General features: G+C 45.6%; 1 protein-coding gene and 1 long non-coding RNA gene across 2 annotated transcripts in view; one reads left to right on the top strand and one right to left on the bottom strand.

Annotated features, from left to right (window-relative positions):
* NGEF (neuronal guanine nucleotide exchange factor) overlaps positions 1–15,230 on the top strand; it is a 143,472-nt gene that overhangs the window by 42,658 nt on the left and 85,584 nt on the right. Inside the window, 2 exon segments of the mRNA XM_017859388.1 lie at positions 63–416; positions 5,424–5,538. Of these exon segments, the coding sequence (XP_017714877.1) occupies positions 137–416; positions 5,424–5,538 (395 nt within the window). The 5' untranslated portion in view covers positions 63–136.
* Positions 2,170–8,912, bottom strand: LOC108520106 (uncharacterized). Its single transcript, XR_001882833.1, has 4 exons — positions 8,870–8,912; positions 5,464–5,606; positions 2,957–3,022; positions 2,170–2,209 (listed from the first exon to the last, which is right to left on the bottom strand). It is a non-coding gene; the product is annotated as an uncharacterized LOC108520106 (long non-coding RNA).

Raw genomic sequence — 15,230 nt, 5'->3', positions numbered from 1 at the left:
GTCTGAATAGAATACTTAACCTGATGACTCTAACTGAAAATTGTTTTCTGTCTATTCTAAAGCACTCACACCAGTGAAGCTTGGGAAAGTCATTGACCTCCAGTTGTTCTGCTGAGAAACAGCTGGCTCTATTTCCATGGAGACCAAAAAATCTGAAGATTTGGAAAAGACCCAGAGGAAATCACGAGTGATTTCCACGAGTGATCAATGGAACATTGATGATGAACCAGCTAAGGTGAAACCTGAGTTACTCCCAGAAAAAGAGGAGACTTCTCAAGCTGACCAGGATATCCAAGACAAAGAGCCTCATAGCCACATCCCAATTAAAAGAAATTCTATCTTCAATCGCTCCATAAGACGCAGAAGCAAAGCCAAGGCCAGAGACACCCCCGAACGGAACGCCAGCTGCCTGGCAGGTCAGTATCAGGGACAACTGTCACAGCTGTTTCCTTACATCCAGTTGGAGTTATCAGTGCTGAAAGGTCCTCATTAAATGAGAAAGGGTAAGTGGCATTGAAAAGTACCAAGGACAGTTTCAACAGGGTAGCACATTTTAAAACCATTATCTGAAGAACCCAAATTCCTCCGCTATGATGACATGTGTACTTAGGAGAAAGGGTTGACCCAAGTTAGACAACTAGACTGGCTTCTATTGAAATGAGATTTCTTGTTCTAGAATTCAGCAAAACACTCCTCGCTGTACATGCATTCTAGGAGGGAGACTTAGAGCCATCCACATTAGGGGTCATCTGGGAACATGAATTTTCTCAGTGGTGAGGTTCTGCCCTGTTCTCTCACTGTGACTGCCACAGCCAAAGCTTCTGCTGCCCTGAAAATAAATGAGATTAAAACCTTGGGAATAGATTTGCAGCAAGACTTCTTAATCATTTAGACCAGTGCCTAGCACATTTTATCTGCTCAAAATATATGTATTGAGCAGAATAAAGTTCAGAAAACTTTACTAATGGGGTGTTGTGCTACAGACTCTTTTCCTTTTGATGTGCTCCTGTGGCTGATGGGAAGCCTGCTGGGGGTGCAGAATGTGTGACAGTTTCCCAGCCCTGGAGGCACAGCAGCTGCCACCAGACTGTATGTGCTACCCTGAGTGTGCCAGAGTGGCAACCCCTGCTAAATCCAGAGACTTCATCAGTGCATTCAAAAACATTCATTAAACCCTGTATTGGATAGCTGTTTGCCACACATTAAACTCCCCTCAAAATATAGAGACTTAAAACAACAATATTTATTATTTCTCATGATTCTGGGGGATGGTTTAGTGGTTCCTGTGTCTGGGCCAGTTTGCCTAACCTCTGCAGTCAGCTGGCGGCTCTTCTGGGTTTGGAAGGTGGAGGACAGCCTCACTCATCTCTCTGGTGGTCTGTGAACTGGGACTGCCTGACTCTGCTCCACGTGGTCTCTCATCCCCCAGCAGGCTGGCCCAGGCTTATGCACATGGCAGTCAGGTTCTGAGAGAGCAAGAGCAGAAGCTGCCTGGCATCTTGAGGCCTAGACTGAGAGACTCAGACCTTGCATAGTCCCTTCCACCATATTCTGTCAGTCAAACCAGCCCACAAGGCCAGCCCAGACCAAAAGGGGTGGGGAAATTGACTTCACCACTCCATGGTGGTAGAATTTGTGGCTGTTGCCGTCCGCCACAAACACTAACAAAATCATGTATCAAGCACTGAGTTAAGCAAGAAAAATACAATGATTGAAATGCTATCTGTCTTAATTTAATTTAATGTAACTTAATTTAGGAGAGCTAAGTAATTAAACATGAGGCCAAACTACATAAGAAAGCGGCAGCCTTTTATTGCAAATATGCACACACTCTCAGGCGAGGTTCTCTGGTCCTCAGGTGTGGGGGGCCAGGGAAGTCACGCCGGGCTCTCGGGTGAGGCTCTCCGGTCCACGAATGTGGGGGCCGAAGAAGTCACGCCAGATCCTGCCTGCAGCGGACTTTTATGCATTGGTACTGGAAGGGGGAGGGCAGTGGGCGGGATAAGGGTGTGATAGGGGCGTCTCCATAGGCGAGGCTGGGTAAGTTTGGATCTCTTCGGATTGACGTCACCTGGTGCATGCTTGGTTGATCTGCATCTTCCCAGGCGTGGGCTGCATTTTCCCGCGCACGGGAAAGTTGGTGAGGAAGAACCCGGAAGCAACATGGATTGTGCCTTCTTGTTCACCTTCCTCCATCTTGTCCTTTCTCCTTCACCCAAACACTATCGTCATGGAAGCTCAACTTTTCCATATGTTTGAAATTTCCCGTATACTAAAAGCTAAAAGCACACTCTCACACACAAGGAAGCTGGACTCTCTGCCTTTGAGGAACCCACAATATTGTAATGATGTCATTTTACTGCAAGCCATGTGTGAAAGTTTACAGGAGAGATAAAGGCAAAGCACTAGACCCTTCTGCTGGGGTTAGGAAAGGGCTTCCCAAAGAAGATGATATTTCAGATGGGTCTTGACAAATGGGTAAGGACGGCTGGGCGCAGTGGCTCACGCCTATAATCCCAGCACTTTGGGAGGCCAAGGCGGGTGGATCATCTGAGGTCAGGGGTTCGAGACCAGCCTGGCCAACATGGTGAGACTCGGTCTCTACTAAAAATACAAAAATTAGCCGGGCATGGTGGTGTATGCTTGTAATTCCAACTGCTCAGGAAGCTGAGGCAGGAAAATCACTTGAACCCGGGAGGCAGAGATTGCGGTGAACCAAAACCATGCCACTGCACTCCAGCCAGGGCAAAAGAGTGAGACTCCATCTCAAAAAAAAAAACAAAAAAATGGATAAGGACACGGCTGGGGAGAGAGTGGGAGTGAACTTGGTTGATTTCATGCAGGTACCCAGTGGCTGTGCTAGTGTGCTAGGCAGACATTTCAAGGGTATTCTTACCATACCCATTTTACAGATCAAAAATAAACAACTGAGGCCCACGGAGATTGAGCCACTTACCCAGAATCACACAGCTATTGTGCAGTACAGATTGAGCTGGAGTTCAGATCCTTCTGGCTCCAAAGCCTGTGTAGATGGAGAAGGGGGTTACAGCAGCGCCATTCAACAGAAATATGCTGCACGCCACATACATCATTTTAAATTCTCCAGTGGCCACATTTAAAAAGTACAAATAAATAAGTGAAATTAATTTTAACAATGCATTGTATTAACCCAGCAGATGCAAAAGGTGCAATTTTATCCTGCAGTTAATAATCAATATAAAAACATCAATGAAATGGTTTACATTCCTTTTTTTTTTGCACGAAGTCTTTGAAATCTGTTGAGTATTTTATATTTGCAGCCCCTCTCAATTCGCATGCCAAATTTTCATTGGAAATACTTGATCTGGATTTAGATTGCATAAAATGTACAGTCATAAAAGTGGATTTACATACCCAAATTGATCCAAATACCCTTAAAAGTTTCCCAACAACAGAATCAATATGAGTTTGTACTTTTAAATTTAAATTACATTAAATAAAATGAGATATTCCCCTCCTCAGTCACATTTGCCTGCCACATTTCAAGTGCACAGTAGCCAGATGTGGCTAGCTACCACCTTGTTGGACTGGGCAGGGGTAGGGCATTGTAAGCAGACAGAAAAGCAGCTGCAGCTGTCAAGGTTGGGGGTCAGGGAGGTCTTTCGGGGTTGCAAGAAAAGGGAGGTGTAGGGCTGTTCTGGGATGAAGCTGGGGAGGGAAACAGGGCCGATGGGGAAAGAACCTCGAGTTTGTGACCTCCCCAAGCTGAGTCAAGGATGCTGACACCAGATAGACAGAACAGTGCTATCCCCAAAGGTGGCCTTTATGTCAGTTCATAAACATTTTCATCAGATTTGCAGAGGTTGTTTGTTTGTTTGAGACGGAGTCTCGCTCTGTCACCCAGGTTGGAGTGCAGTAGTGCGAGCTCAGCTCACTGCAGCCTCCAATTCCTGGGTTCAAGCAATTATTCTGCCTCAGCCTCCCAAGTAGCTGGGACCACAGGTGCCTGCCACCATGTCCGGCTAATTTTTTTTTTTTTTTTTTTGAGGCAGAGTCTCGCTCTGTCATCCAGGCTGGAATGCAGTGGTGCTTCTCAGCTCACTGCAAGCTGTGCCTCCTGGGTTCACACCATTCTCCTGCCTCAGCCTCCGGAGTACCTGGGACTACAGGCGCCCACCACCATACCCGGCTAATTTTTTATATTTTTAGTGGAGACGGGGTTTCATTGTGTTAGCCAGGATGGTCTCGATCTCCTGACCTCGTGATCCGCCCGCCTTGGCCTCCCAATGTGCTGGGATTACAGGCATGAACCACCATGCTCAGCCTAATTTTCGTATTTTTAATAGAGACAGGGTTTCACCATGTTGGCCAGGCTGGTCTCGAACTCCTGACCTCAAGTGATCCTCCCACTTCGGCCTCCCAACGTGCTAGGATTATAGGCATGAGCCACCGCGCCTGGCCTTGCAGTTTTATTTTTACAGTGACTTCTTCATGTCACCTCCTTGGAGTGAATTCTTTTGACTGTTCCGTGCTTCCTGATCCAAGAGTCCAAGGAGAAAATGTCCTGCTTGACCTAGATGGTGAGAAAGAGCGTGGGGTGGGGGCTAATGGGACATTCTCTGTTTCATCTGCAAAATGAGTGCCCCTTCAAAGTCATAGCAGATCATTGCCTAAACATCCCACTCCCAGGTGAGCAGACTTTCTGGAGGAGGCTCACTTGACTCATTATTTAATATTGATTAGGACTTGGGAATTGTTAGATGCTAAAATATTGGCAAGTTGCCAGTGATTTTTGACCAGTAGAAATAACACCAATGGTTATGGCTTTGTTACCCTCTAAACATTAGCCAGGTTTGTATTCTTATTTCCAATATTTTTTTTCCACTGACTACGTATGTATGTTTATGTATACGTAAATGCATATGAAGTTGCTTATACCATCATTATAATTTTCTTTTTTTTTTCACCCAAGCTGGAGTGCAGTGGCATGATCTCAGCTCACTGCAACCTCTGCCTGTCAGGTTTAAGCAATTCTCCTGCCTCAGCTTCCCAGGTAGCTTGGATCACAGGCATCTGCTACCATGCCCGGCTAATTTTTGCATTTTTAGTAGAGATGGGGTTTCACCATGTTGGCTAGGCTGGTCTCAAAATCCTGACCTCAGGTGATCCACCCTTCTCGGCCTCCCAAAGTGCTGGGATTACAGGTGTGAGCCACGGCACCCGGCCCATAATTATAATTTTCGTAGGGATGGCATCCCAGGCCATCTGACACAGCATGAAGTGTGACAAACTCCCCTTCAAGGAGTGAGGGGAGGGACAGCCCTTCCCACTCTGTGTCCTCCACCTTCTAGCGTGACTGCTGCTACTGTCCTAGGCTTGCAGAGAATTGCCTGAAAAGGGTTGATCTGTATCTTCTAACTTGCTCCATTTCTGAAATGTCACAGATTCACAGGACAATGGAAAATCTGTAAATGAGTCCCTGACCTTGAATATCCCCTGGAGCAGAATGCCTCCTTGGAGAACAGCAGTGCAGACAGGCCCAGGAGCCCAGAAGATGAGGTAAGAGATGGCAGATCATGAGGAATGCTGGTCTAGGAAAGATGCACCGGAGGTCACTGCTGCAAAGACTTGACAGGGTTACAAGGGTATCATGTTTAAAAAAATGGTAACTTTTGGTTGCCCATGCTAAAAAAAAATAAAAATAAAAACTCCATAATTTCAAAAAAAAAACTATTGTTTCATACAGTAATTTTTTTTTTTTTAATATTTGTGGGCCGTGATGGGGTCTTGCTATGTTACCCAGGCTGGCCTCAAACTCCTGGGCTCAAACAATACTCCAGTCTCAGCGTCCCAAAGAGCTGGGAGTACAGGCACAAGTAACAGAAACACTATTGTTACTCATCTGTCACAAAACTAGGAAATTTTAAATACTACATACATCAAGAAATAGAATAGAAAAATCATAGCCTGGCGCGGTGGCTCATGCCTCTAATCTCAGCACTTTGGGAGGCCAAGGCAGGCAGATCACTTGAGGCCAGGAGTTTGAGACCAGCCTGGCCAACATGGGGAAACCCTGGCTCTACTAAAAATACAAAAAAAATTAGCCGGGTGTGGTGGCACTTGCCTGTAATCCCAGCTACTCAGGAGGCTGAGGCAAGAGAATCGCTTGAACCCGGGATGTGGAGGTTGCAGTGAGGTGAGATAGAGCCAGTGCACTCCAGTCCTGGTGATGGAGTGAGACTCTGTCTCCAAAAAATGAGGGAAGCAGGGGAGGGAGGGAGGAAGGGAGGGAGGGAGGAAGGGAGGAAAGAGGGAAGGGAAGGGAAGGGAAGGGAAGGGAAGGGAAGGGAAGGGAAGGATAGTTCACTGTATCTTGGCCAGGCACAGCAGCTCGTGCCTGTAATCCCAGCTCTTTGGGAGACTGAGGCCAGAAGATCGTTTGAGCCCAGGAGTTTGAGGCCAGCCTGGGTAACATAGCAAGATCCCATTAAAAAAAAAATTAAAAAAAAAAAAATCACTGTACTACCACCACCCAGAGAGGTTTTGTTATGTTGTAAATGTGCTCCAAGTCTTTTTTTCTATATGTTTATGCATACTTCCTTTTCATAAAATGAGATCTTACTATAAAACATTCTCTAGTATGACTGGATTGTGATTTCTTAATTATGCTCCTATTGTTGGGTTTTGGATGTTGTATCAGTCAGTACTGAATTCAGCTGCTTATTTTAAAACATAGCACAGCTTAACAAGGCAGAGATCTATTTGGCTGTTGTGTGAAAGAAGTCTAGAGGGTTGTGACTGCAGCTCCTTCATGCCTGCAAGGACCTAGGCTCTATCATTCTACTCTATCATCTGTCAAGGTGACTGCCAAAGCTCTAGCCATCACAGCCACAGCTCAGGTGGAGGCAAAGAGAAAAGCCAGTAAGGGAAGGGCGTGGCACCAGCCAGGTCTGCCCGGCTCTTAAGGAGATTCCCTGAAACCCCAACAACCATTGCTGCTGATATCTTATTGGCCAAAACTGGGTCACATGGCACCTCCACCAGCAAGGGAGGCTGGGAAACGGGCGTATCATTTAAAAGCCAGGTCTGGGCCAGGCACGGTGGCTCATGCCTATAATCCAGTATTTTGGGAGACTGAGGCGGGTGGATCACTTGAGGTCAGGAGTTTTGAGACCAGCCTATCCAACATGGTGAAACCCCGTCTCTACTAAAATATACAAAAATTAGCCGAGTGCTGTGGTACACACCTATAGTCCCAGTGACTTGGGAGGCTGAGGCAGGAGAATCCCTTGAATCCAGAAGGCGGAGGTTGCAGTAAGCCAAGATCACGCCATTGCACTCCAGCCTGGGCGATAGAGCGAGATTCCGTCTCAAAAAATAAAATAAAATAAAGTAAAATAAAATAAAATAAAAGCCAGGTCTGGACCGGGTGCGGTGGCTCACGCCTGTAATCCCAGCACTTTGGGAAGCTGAGGTGGGCAGATCACCTGAGGTTAGGAGTTTGAGACCAGCCTGACCAACATGGAGAAACCTCATCTCTACTGAAAATACAAAATTAGCCAGGCATGATGGCGAATGCCTATAATCCCAGCTACTCAGGAGGCTGAGGCAGGAGAATCTTTTGAACCCAGGAGGCGGAGATTGCGGTGAGCTGAGATCGCGCCATTGCACTCCAGCCTGGGCAACAAGAGCCAAACTTCGTCTCAAAAAAAGAAAAAAAAAAAAAAGCCAGGTCTGTTTCTGCCCTCAGCAAATGGGTTCCATCAGTGAGGAAGAAGGGGACAGTGGATACAGGGGAGGCAACAGCAATCTCTGACCCAAGACAGTTTCAAATTTTTGCTGTTTTGTAAGCCACACTCTGATAAATATCATTGTGGCAAAACCTAATGCCCAGCCCTCATTATTTCTTTGAGCTAAATTCCTAGAAGCTTCACAATCTCTACAAATCCCTGAATGGCTACAGGGAAATTGTATCACTATATCTGCTCTGGGGAACTGTGAACCAGGCAGAGAGCAGAATCCTAAGACAAGATGGGGAGGCAACATTTCCTTCCTGAGGTTGCTTTGTCCATTGATCCTGGATCACACACACACAGACACACACCTACTTTATTTGCATGTAATTAGATATTATGGGTGGATTAGGCTGTACTTGCATTGCTATAAAGAAATACCTGAGGCTGGGTAATTTACAAGAAAAGAGGTTTGCACTTTGGGAGGAAGAGGGAGGAGGATCACATGAGGTCAGTAGTTTGAGACTAGCCTGGCCAATATGACAAAACTCCGTCTCTTCAAAAAATACAAAAATAAGTCCAGGATGGTAGTACATGCCTGTAATCCCAGCTACTCAGGAGGCTGAGGCACAAGAATTGCTTGAATCCAGGAGGCTGAGGTTGCAGTGAGCTGAGATCATGCCACTACACTCCAGCCTGGGTGAGAGAGTGAGACTCTGTCTCAAAAAATAATAATAATAATAATGAAGAAAAGAGGTTTGACTGGCTCACAGCTCTGCAGGCTATACAGGAAATATGGCAACATCTGCTTCTGGAGAAGCCTCAGGAAGCTTCCAATCCTGGTGGAATGCAAAAGGAAAGCAGGTATCTCGTGTGACGGGAGCAGGAGCAAGGGAGTGGGGTGAGAGGTGCCACACACTTTTAAAAATCCAGATCTCGTGAGAACTCACTATCACAAAGACAGCACAAAGACATGAGGGATCCACCAAACACCTCCCACCAGGCCCCATCTCAGGCGTTGGGGATTACATTTCAACATGAGATTTGTGTGGGGACAAAAATACAAACTATAGCAATGGACAATTGTTTCCTGCTGTCTCTGATGTGGCTTAAGCCCCAAGAGCCAAGAACAACACTGTAAATATCTGACCACCTACCTGGGACACAACATGCAGTGAAGCCGCCTTCGGTCCCCACCCCCAACCCCCACTGGAGGGTATCAACAGAAGTGAGAGTAAAATAACTGACAACCAGGACCCAACGCCAGAGCAAGAGTCCAAGGGGCCAAGAAGGGGCCCTGGGAGTGAAGAGAGAAGGGGTCTCAGGACAGTGGCTATCTGCCAATTGGTACATAAAAATGTTTTAACACAGATATTTCCACATTTTAACACTAGATGAAAGGGGGAGTGACGGGGCTGCCTACTGGGTTTTGTTTAGGGGAAGTTGTGAGTTGTCAGGGTGCTGTGAGTTTCCAACCCTTCCCCATGGGAGCCTTTCCCTGTAGGTCAAATGAGGAGGGCTTTAAGGGATCCACTTGGAAATCTCTGGAATCTGGGGACAGGACCCTGGTTCACACCCGGAAACATCCAGAGCCGAACTGGCTGAAGCAGCCTGCAAGGAGAGGAGGGCCAGGGCTGAGCAGGGATGGGGCAAGCATTTATACCAAAGGCAAGGCAGAGAGGTGTGATTTCTCAGAGCCACGTGTGAGTCTCTAGGAAGAGAGCCAGCTGTGAACTGATTTGAAAAGGAGTCTACTCAAGAGCACTTCCTGCTGGAGTCCCGGCTTAAGAGCTTTGCACATGCCAAGGAATTGTAGTCAGAGAACTCCCGGGAAGTATGTCTAAGGACCCCACAGGCCCCACTCTGAGGGCCCAAACAGCAGCTGGGGGGTGGGGAGAAGATGGAGCAAGAGGTAGGGGCTTTGGCTGTGGCAGGGTCTGCACCTGGAGAGGGAGAAGCAGACAGTCAGGAAATCGCTTTGGGCTGCTCTCTTTAATACCCAGCGAAAGAGACCATTTGCTTATAACTCCCAAGTAGCCAGCAAAGCTTTGCACGTGGCCTGCCTGAGGTTTCACACAAGGCCCAGGCAGGTGGTGCCAACCTACAGAGCAGGGTGAAGGGGGGAATCTGGAGGAAGAAGTGAGCCCCTTCCTGTTTGTGCCCCACCAAGTCCAGCTTGCCCATGAACCTGTGACCTTTCTGACTTGTGGCTTAGTGAGCACAGTGGTTTTGGTGAGCACATTGATGTTGACTGCCTCTGAAGCAGGAACTGCCAACTCCACTGTGCCACGTGTCACTATTACATTCTCTGAGCTGGATCTCCATGGCGAGATAAGTCATGATACACCTGCTGTGAAGACATTTTCTAGACAAAAGCCTCCGACGGGCTGTCAGGTTCGGAGGGCTTTGAGTTACTGCTTTTAGAGGTAAAGTCCAAACTATGCATTTCTCCTGGGCATACTGCATTGACCATCAGTGAGCCCCTCCATCTCTGCTTGTCTGATGTGAGACTCCCAGGGTCCTCACCCATTCTCTGTCATTTGCTCCCGGCTTCACTTGCTCCATAGCATTCTGAGTGAGGTCTGTCATCCCAATAACTGATGTCATCCACATCCCTGCTCTTGCCCACATCTCTGTGTCTCTGTCTTCTCATACTGGTTCCCTGATGCAAAGTGTCACCGCTGATTTTGAGCATCTCTGGTTCAGTTTCCATAGTCACCTTCCCAATGTCTTTATCCATTCCTATTGAAGTCCATTTTGCTCTCATACAGCAAAATCATTCTCTGTCTCCTTACCTGAGTTGTGCATAGAAAGGCAGATTTAATCATCTAAATTTAGCAGAGGAGAAATACCAACAGTAACAGCAACAACAAAAACCCCTACATGGCAAAAAGATTGGTAACAATTAAAGAGAGACTACAGCATTTATCTCGGAAACACCCCAAATATTTCATCTCCCTGGTTTGTGTTTGGAATCGTCGCTGTCGTTAGTGTATTCATAAAGGTGATTTAAATAATGCTTTATTGAAGGTCATCTTACATTACAATAAAATGTTCAGATCTTGGGTCTATAGCTTGATGAATTTTTACACAGGTACTACACCTCCTTGACCATCAACTGGACCAAGATATAGAACATTTCCATTGCCCCAAGAGGGCCCCTCAGGGCCCTTTTTCAAGTCAATATCCAACTCTCAGACGTAACCATCTTCTAACATCTATCACCAGCAGACTGGTTTTGTTGGTTCACACAACAAATGGGATCACACAGTGTGTACTCTATAGTCTGACTTCTGTTACTCAACGTAATATTTTTGAAATTCATCAATTTTTGTGTACCAGTTTGTTCTTTTGTTTTTTTTTTTTTGAGAGACAGAGTCTCACTCTGTAGCCCAGGCTGGAGTACAGTGGTGCAATCTCAGTTCACTGCAACTTCCACCTCCCGGGTTCAAGTGATTCTCCTGCCTCCCAAATAGGTGGGATTACAGGCGCCTGTCACTACACCCAGCCTAATTTTGTATTTTTTTTTTTTTTTTGAGACGAAGCTCTTGCTCTGTCGCCCGCAGGGCTCGGAGTGCGCCGTGGCCTGGATCTCAGCTCACTGCAAGCTCCGCCCTCCCGGTTTATCGCATTCTCCTGCCCTCAGCCTCCTGAGTAGCTGGGACACAGGCGCCCGCCACCCTCGCCCGGCTTAGCTTTTGTATTTTTAGTAGAGACGGGGTTCACCATGGTTTACCCAGATGGTCTCGAACTCCTGACCTCAGGTGATCCACCCGTCTCGGCCTCCCAAAGTGCTGGATTACAGGCTTGAGCCAACCGCGCCGGCCAATTTTTGTATTTTTAATAGAGACAGGTGTTTCACCATATTGGCCAGGCTGGTCTCAAACTCCTGACCTCAAGTGATCCACCTGCCTCAGCCTCCCAAAGTGTTGGGATTGCAGGGGTGAGCCACCATGCCCAGCCCAGATTACTCTTTTTTATTACTCAGAGGTATTGCCACAATTTACTTATCTACCCTTCTGTTGATGGATATTTGAATTGTTTCCAGTTTTCAGCCATTATGAATAAAGTTGCTATGAACATCCTTAGACAATTCTTTTTGTGGATGTATGTACTCATTTATCTGGGGTGTATACCCAGGAGTGGACTTGCTAGGTCTTAGGATAGATGTACATTTAACTTTATTAACAACAGGCAAATAATTTATCAAAATGGTTGTACTGTTTTACACTCCCACCAGCAAGGCATCAAGGTTCCAGTTGCTCCAGATCCTTGCCAGCTCTTGGAATTGTCAGTCTTTGTGTCTGTCTTACTATATTGTGGTTTCTCACTATGGTTTTAATTTGCAGTTTCCTGATAACTAGGGATGTTGAACACCTTTTCGTATGTTTATTGGCCATTCATGGTGTGTGTTTAAGAAGCCTAACCATTTTGTAGTTTTATTATATTTTAATTTGTAGGAGCTCTCTATATATCTTGAACACAAGTCTTTGTTCAGATACGTGTACTGTAAATATTTTCTACTAGCCTGTGACTTACTTGTCTGTTAAGTTTCTTGTTTTTTTTTTTTTTTTTTTTTTGAGTCGGAGTCTCGCTCTGTCGCCCAGGCTGGAGTACACTGGTGCGATCTTGGCTCACTGCAACCTCCACCTTCTAGATCCAAGCAATTCTCCTGCCTCAGCCTCCCAAGTCACTGGTATGACAGACTCCTGCCACCACACCCAGCTAAGTTTTATATATTTAGTACAGACAGGGTTTCACCTTATTGGCCAGGCTGGTCTCGAACTCCTGACCTCAGGTGATCTGCCTGCCTCAGCCTCCCAAAGGGCTAGGATTACAGACATGAGCCACCGTGCCCAGCCAAGTTTATTGTCTTTCAATGAGCAGAAATTTCTAATTTTGATGAAGGCTAAGTTAGCAATTTTTTAATTGTTTGTCCTTTTATATCCTAAGAAATATTTGACTACTTCAAAGTCATGAAGATACTCTGCTACGTTTTCTTATGGAAGTTTTAGACTCTTCATTTTCACATTTGGGTCTATGGTCCATATAGATCTCTAGTGGCTCTAGCACTGTTTATTGGGAAAGCTTTTTGTTCCATCAATGAACTGCATTGGTACTTTTTTCAAAAGTCAAATGACTGTAGACATGTGGGTCTATTTCTGAATTTTTATTCTGTTTCATTGATCTAATTGTCTATCTTTATGCCACTACCATCGTGTCTTAAATACTGTTGCTTTGTGCTTAATCTTAAAATCTGGTAGTGTAAACCCTCCTACTTTGTTCTTTTTAAATATAGTCTTGACTATTTTAAATCTTTTGCATTTCCATACATACAAATTTTGGAATTGGTTTGTCAATTTCTACCAAAAAAAAAATCTGCTACAATTTCAGTTGAAATTGCACTGTCTCTACAGATAAATTTCAGGTTTAATGCATATGTTAACTCGCTTGACTTAGCCATTCCACAAGGTGTATATATTTCAAAAAAACATATTGCATACAATATATACAATTTTTGTCAATTTTTTAAAAAATTAAGTGAGCATTGACACCTGAATATTAGCAACTTAAATTGTTCAAACTATGAACGTGTCCTAATCTTGCATTTATGTAGATATTCTTTAAATTAATCCAGCAATGATTTGTAGTTTTTAACGTAACGGTTTTACACATATTTTAAATAAATTTGTTTATAGGTATTTCATGTTTTTTATCCTATTTTAAATGCCAGTGTTTCCTAATTTCATTTTCAATCATTTTTTGGTAGTATATAAAAATAAAATTAATTTTTGCATGTTCACCTAGTATCCTGTGATCTTAATAAATTTGCTTATTCATTTTTTTTGAGATGGAGTCTCACTCTATTACCCAGGCTGGAGTGCAGTGGCGCCATCTCGGCCCCCTGCAACCTCCACCTCCTGGGCTCAGGTGATTCTCCTGCCTCAGCTTCCCAAGTAGCTGGGATTACAGGTGCCCACCACCACACCTGGCTAATTTTTGTTGTTGTTGTATTTTCAGTAGAGACAGGGTTTCACCATGTTGACCATGCTGGTCTTGAACTCCTGATGTCAAGCGATCGCCCACCTCAGTCTCCCAACGTGCTGGGATTATAGGCACGAGCCACCTCGCCCAGCCATATTTCTTTCTTTTCAATCGTCATGCCTTTTATTCGTTTATCTTGCCTTATTGCACTCGCAAGGACTTCAATCATAGTGCTGAATAGAAGCGGTGAGAGTAGATACCCTTGTATTATTTCCTGGCCAAGGCTGCTTTGATGACAAACATCAGAAGCCTACCCAAATTTGCTCAAGTAAAAGAGGGATATTGTAAGGGTGCTGGAATCCTGGAGACTCCAGGTAGAAGAGATGAAACCCATCTTTCCATCTTTACAAGAATGAAGACGCCATCAAAAACCAGAGCCACTTTATCCTCTTCTTGGGGGCCATGAGGCCCCCTCCTCCCTGTTTCTGTCTGTGGACTGCTCTGTTGTCCTGCTTCTCGACTTTCAGCTGGCAGTTGATGTGAACGGCAGTCATTGCCACAGTGACCATTCATCTTGGCTGGCCACACAGTCACTGGGGACTCCTTTTTGTGTCTCTTAGGAAAAAGGAATTTCTAAGGGAAATAATCTGGTTGACCATTCTTGGGTCAGGTGTTTAATCTCTGGTTCGAACAGCTAAAAGAATAGGGGGCAAGATTAATGGAGCCATTCTCACCTCATCAGTGGGAGCTGTGCTTGGGGGAATTTTTAGACACATGAAGGTGAGCCAGGCAACCCCAAACATATATAGTGTAGTTAGAGTCTGGGTCTCACACATAAGAGAATGCCGAAAGGGCCTTGGGTGAGGTAAGAGCAGAGAATGGAGATAAGAACAGTTGGGGCTAGAGGCAGTAGATTAAAGATTTAGAGTCTTCAGAAGCCCAGAATGGACCCAAGAACCAGTTCTTCAGTTTTCAAGATGTGGGGTGGTGCTGATGTGGGACATGGGATGTTCTTCTTGGTAGTCAGTGCCCGTCCTCAGAGAGTTCATCCAAGGCTGCTTTGCAAGTCCTCTTCAGTATACCAGCCAGCAGTGAGTCATGGTGAGCTGGGCAGCGTGGCAGGAGGGAAGCACAGTCACTGCAGAAAGGTGTTCTGTAAAGGGGGGCACAGGAAGCCAACTTACATATATCAAGCACCTTTACACTCACCGTCTCATTAAATTATCTGGCCATTATCCCCATGTGTTGTTTTTTGAGATGGAATTTTGCTCTTGTTGTCCAGGCTGGAGTGCAATGGCACGATCTTGGCTCACTGCAACCTCTGCCTCCCAGGTTCAAGCGATTCTCCTGCTTCAGCCTCCCAAGTAGCTGGGATTACAGGCATGTGCCACCATGCCTGGCTAATTTTGTAGTTTCAGTAGAGACGGGGTTTCACCATGTTGGCGAGGCTGGTCTCGAACTCTGTGACCTCAGGTGATCCATCCGCTTCAGCCTCCCAAAGTGCTGGGATTACAGGCATGATCCACCACTCCA

Source organism: Rhinopithecus bieti, unplaced genomic scaffold, assembly GCF_001698545.2.
Source record: "Rhinopithecus bieti isolate Rb0 unplaced genomic scaffold, ASM169854v2 scaffold_50517, whole genome shotgun sequence".
Lineage (NCBI taxonomy): Eukaryota > Metazoa > Chordata > Mammalia > Primates > Cercopithecidae > Rhinopithecus > Rhinopithecus bieti.
This window is presented reverse-complemented; position numbering and strand designations above follow the sequence as displayed.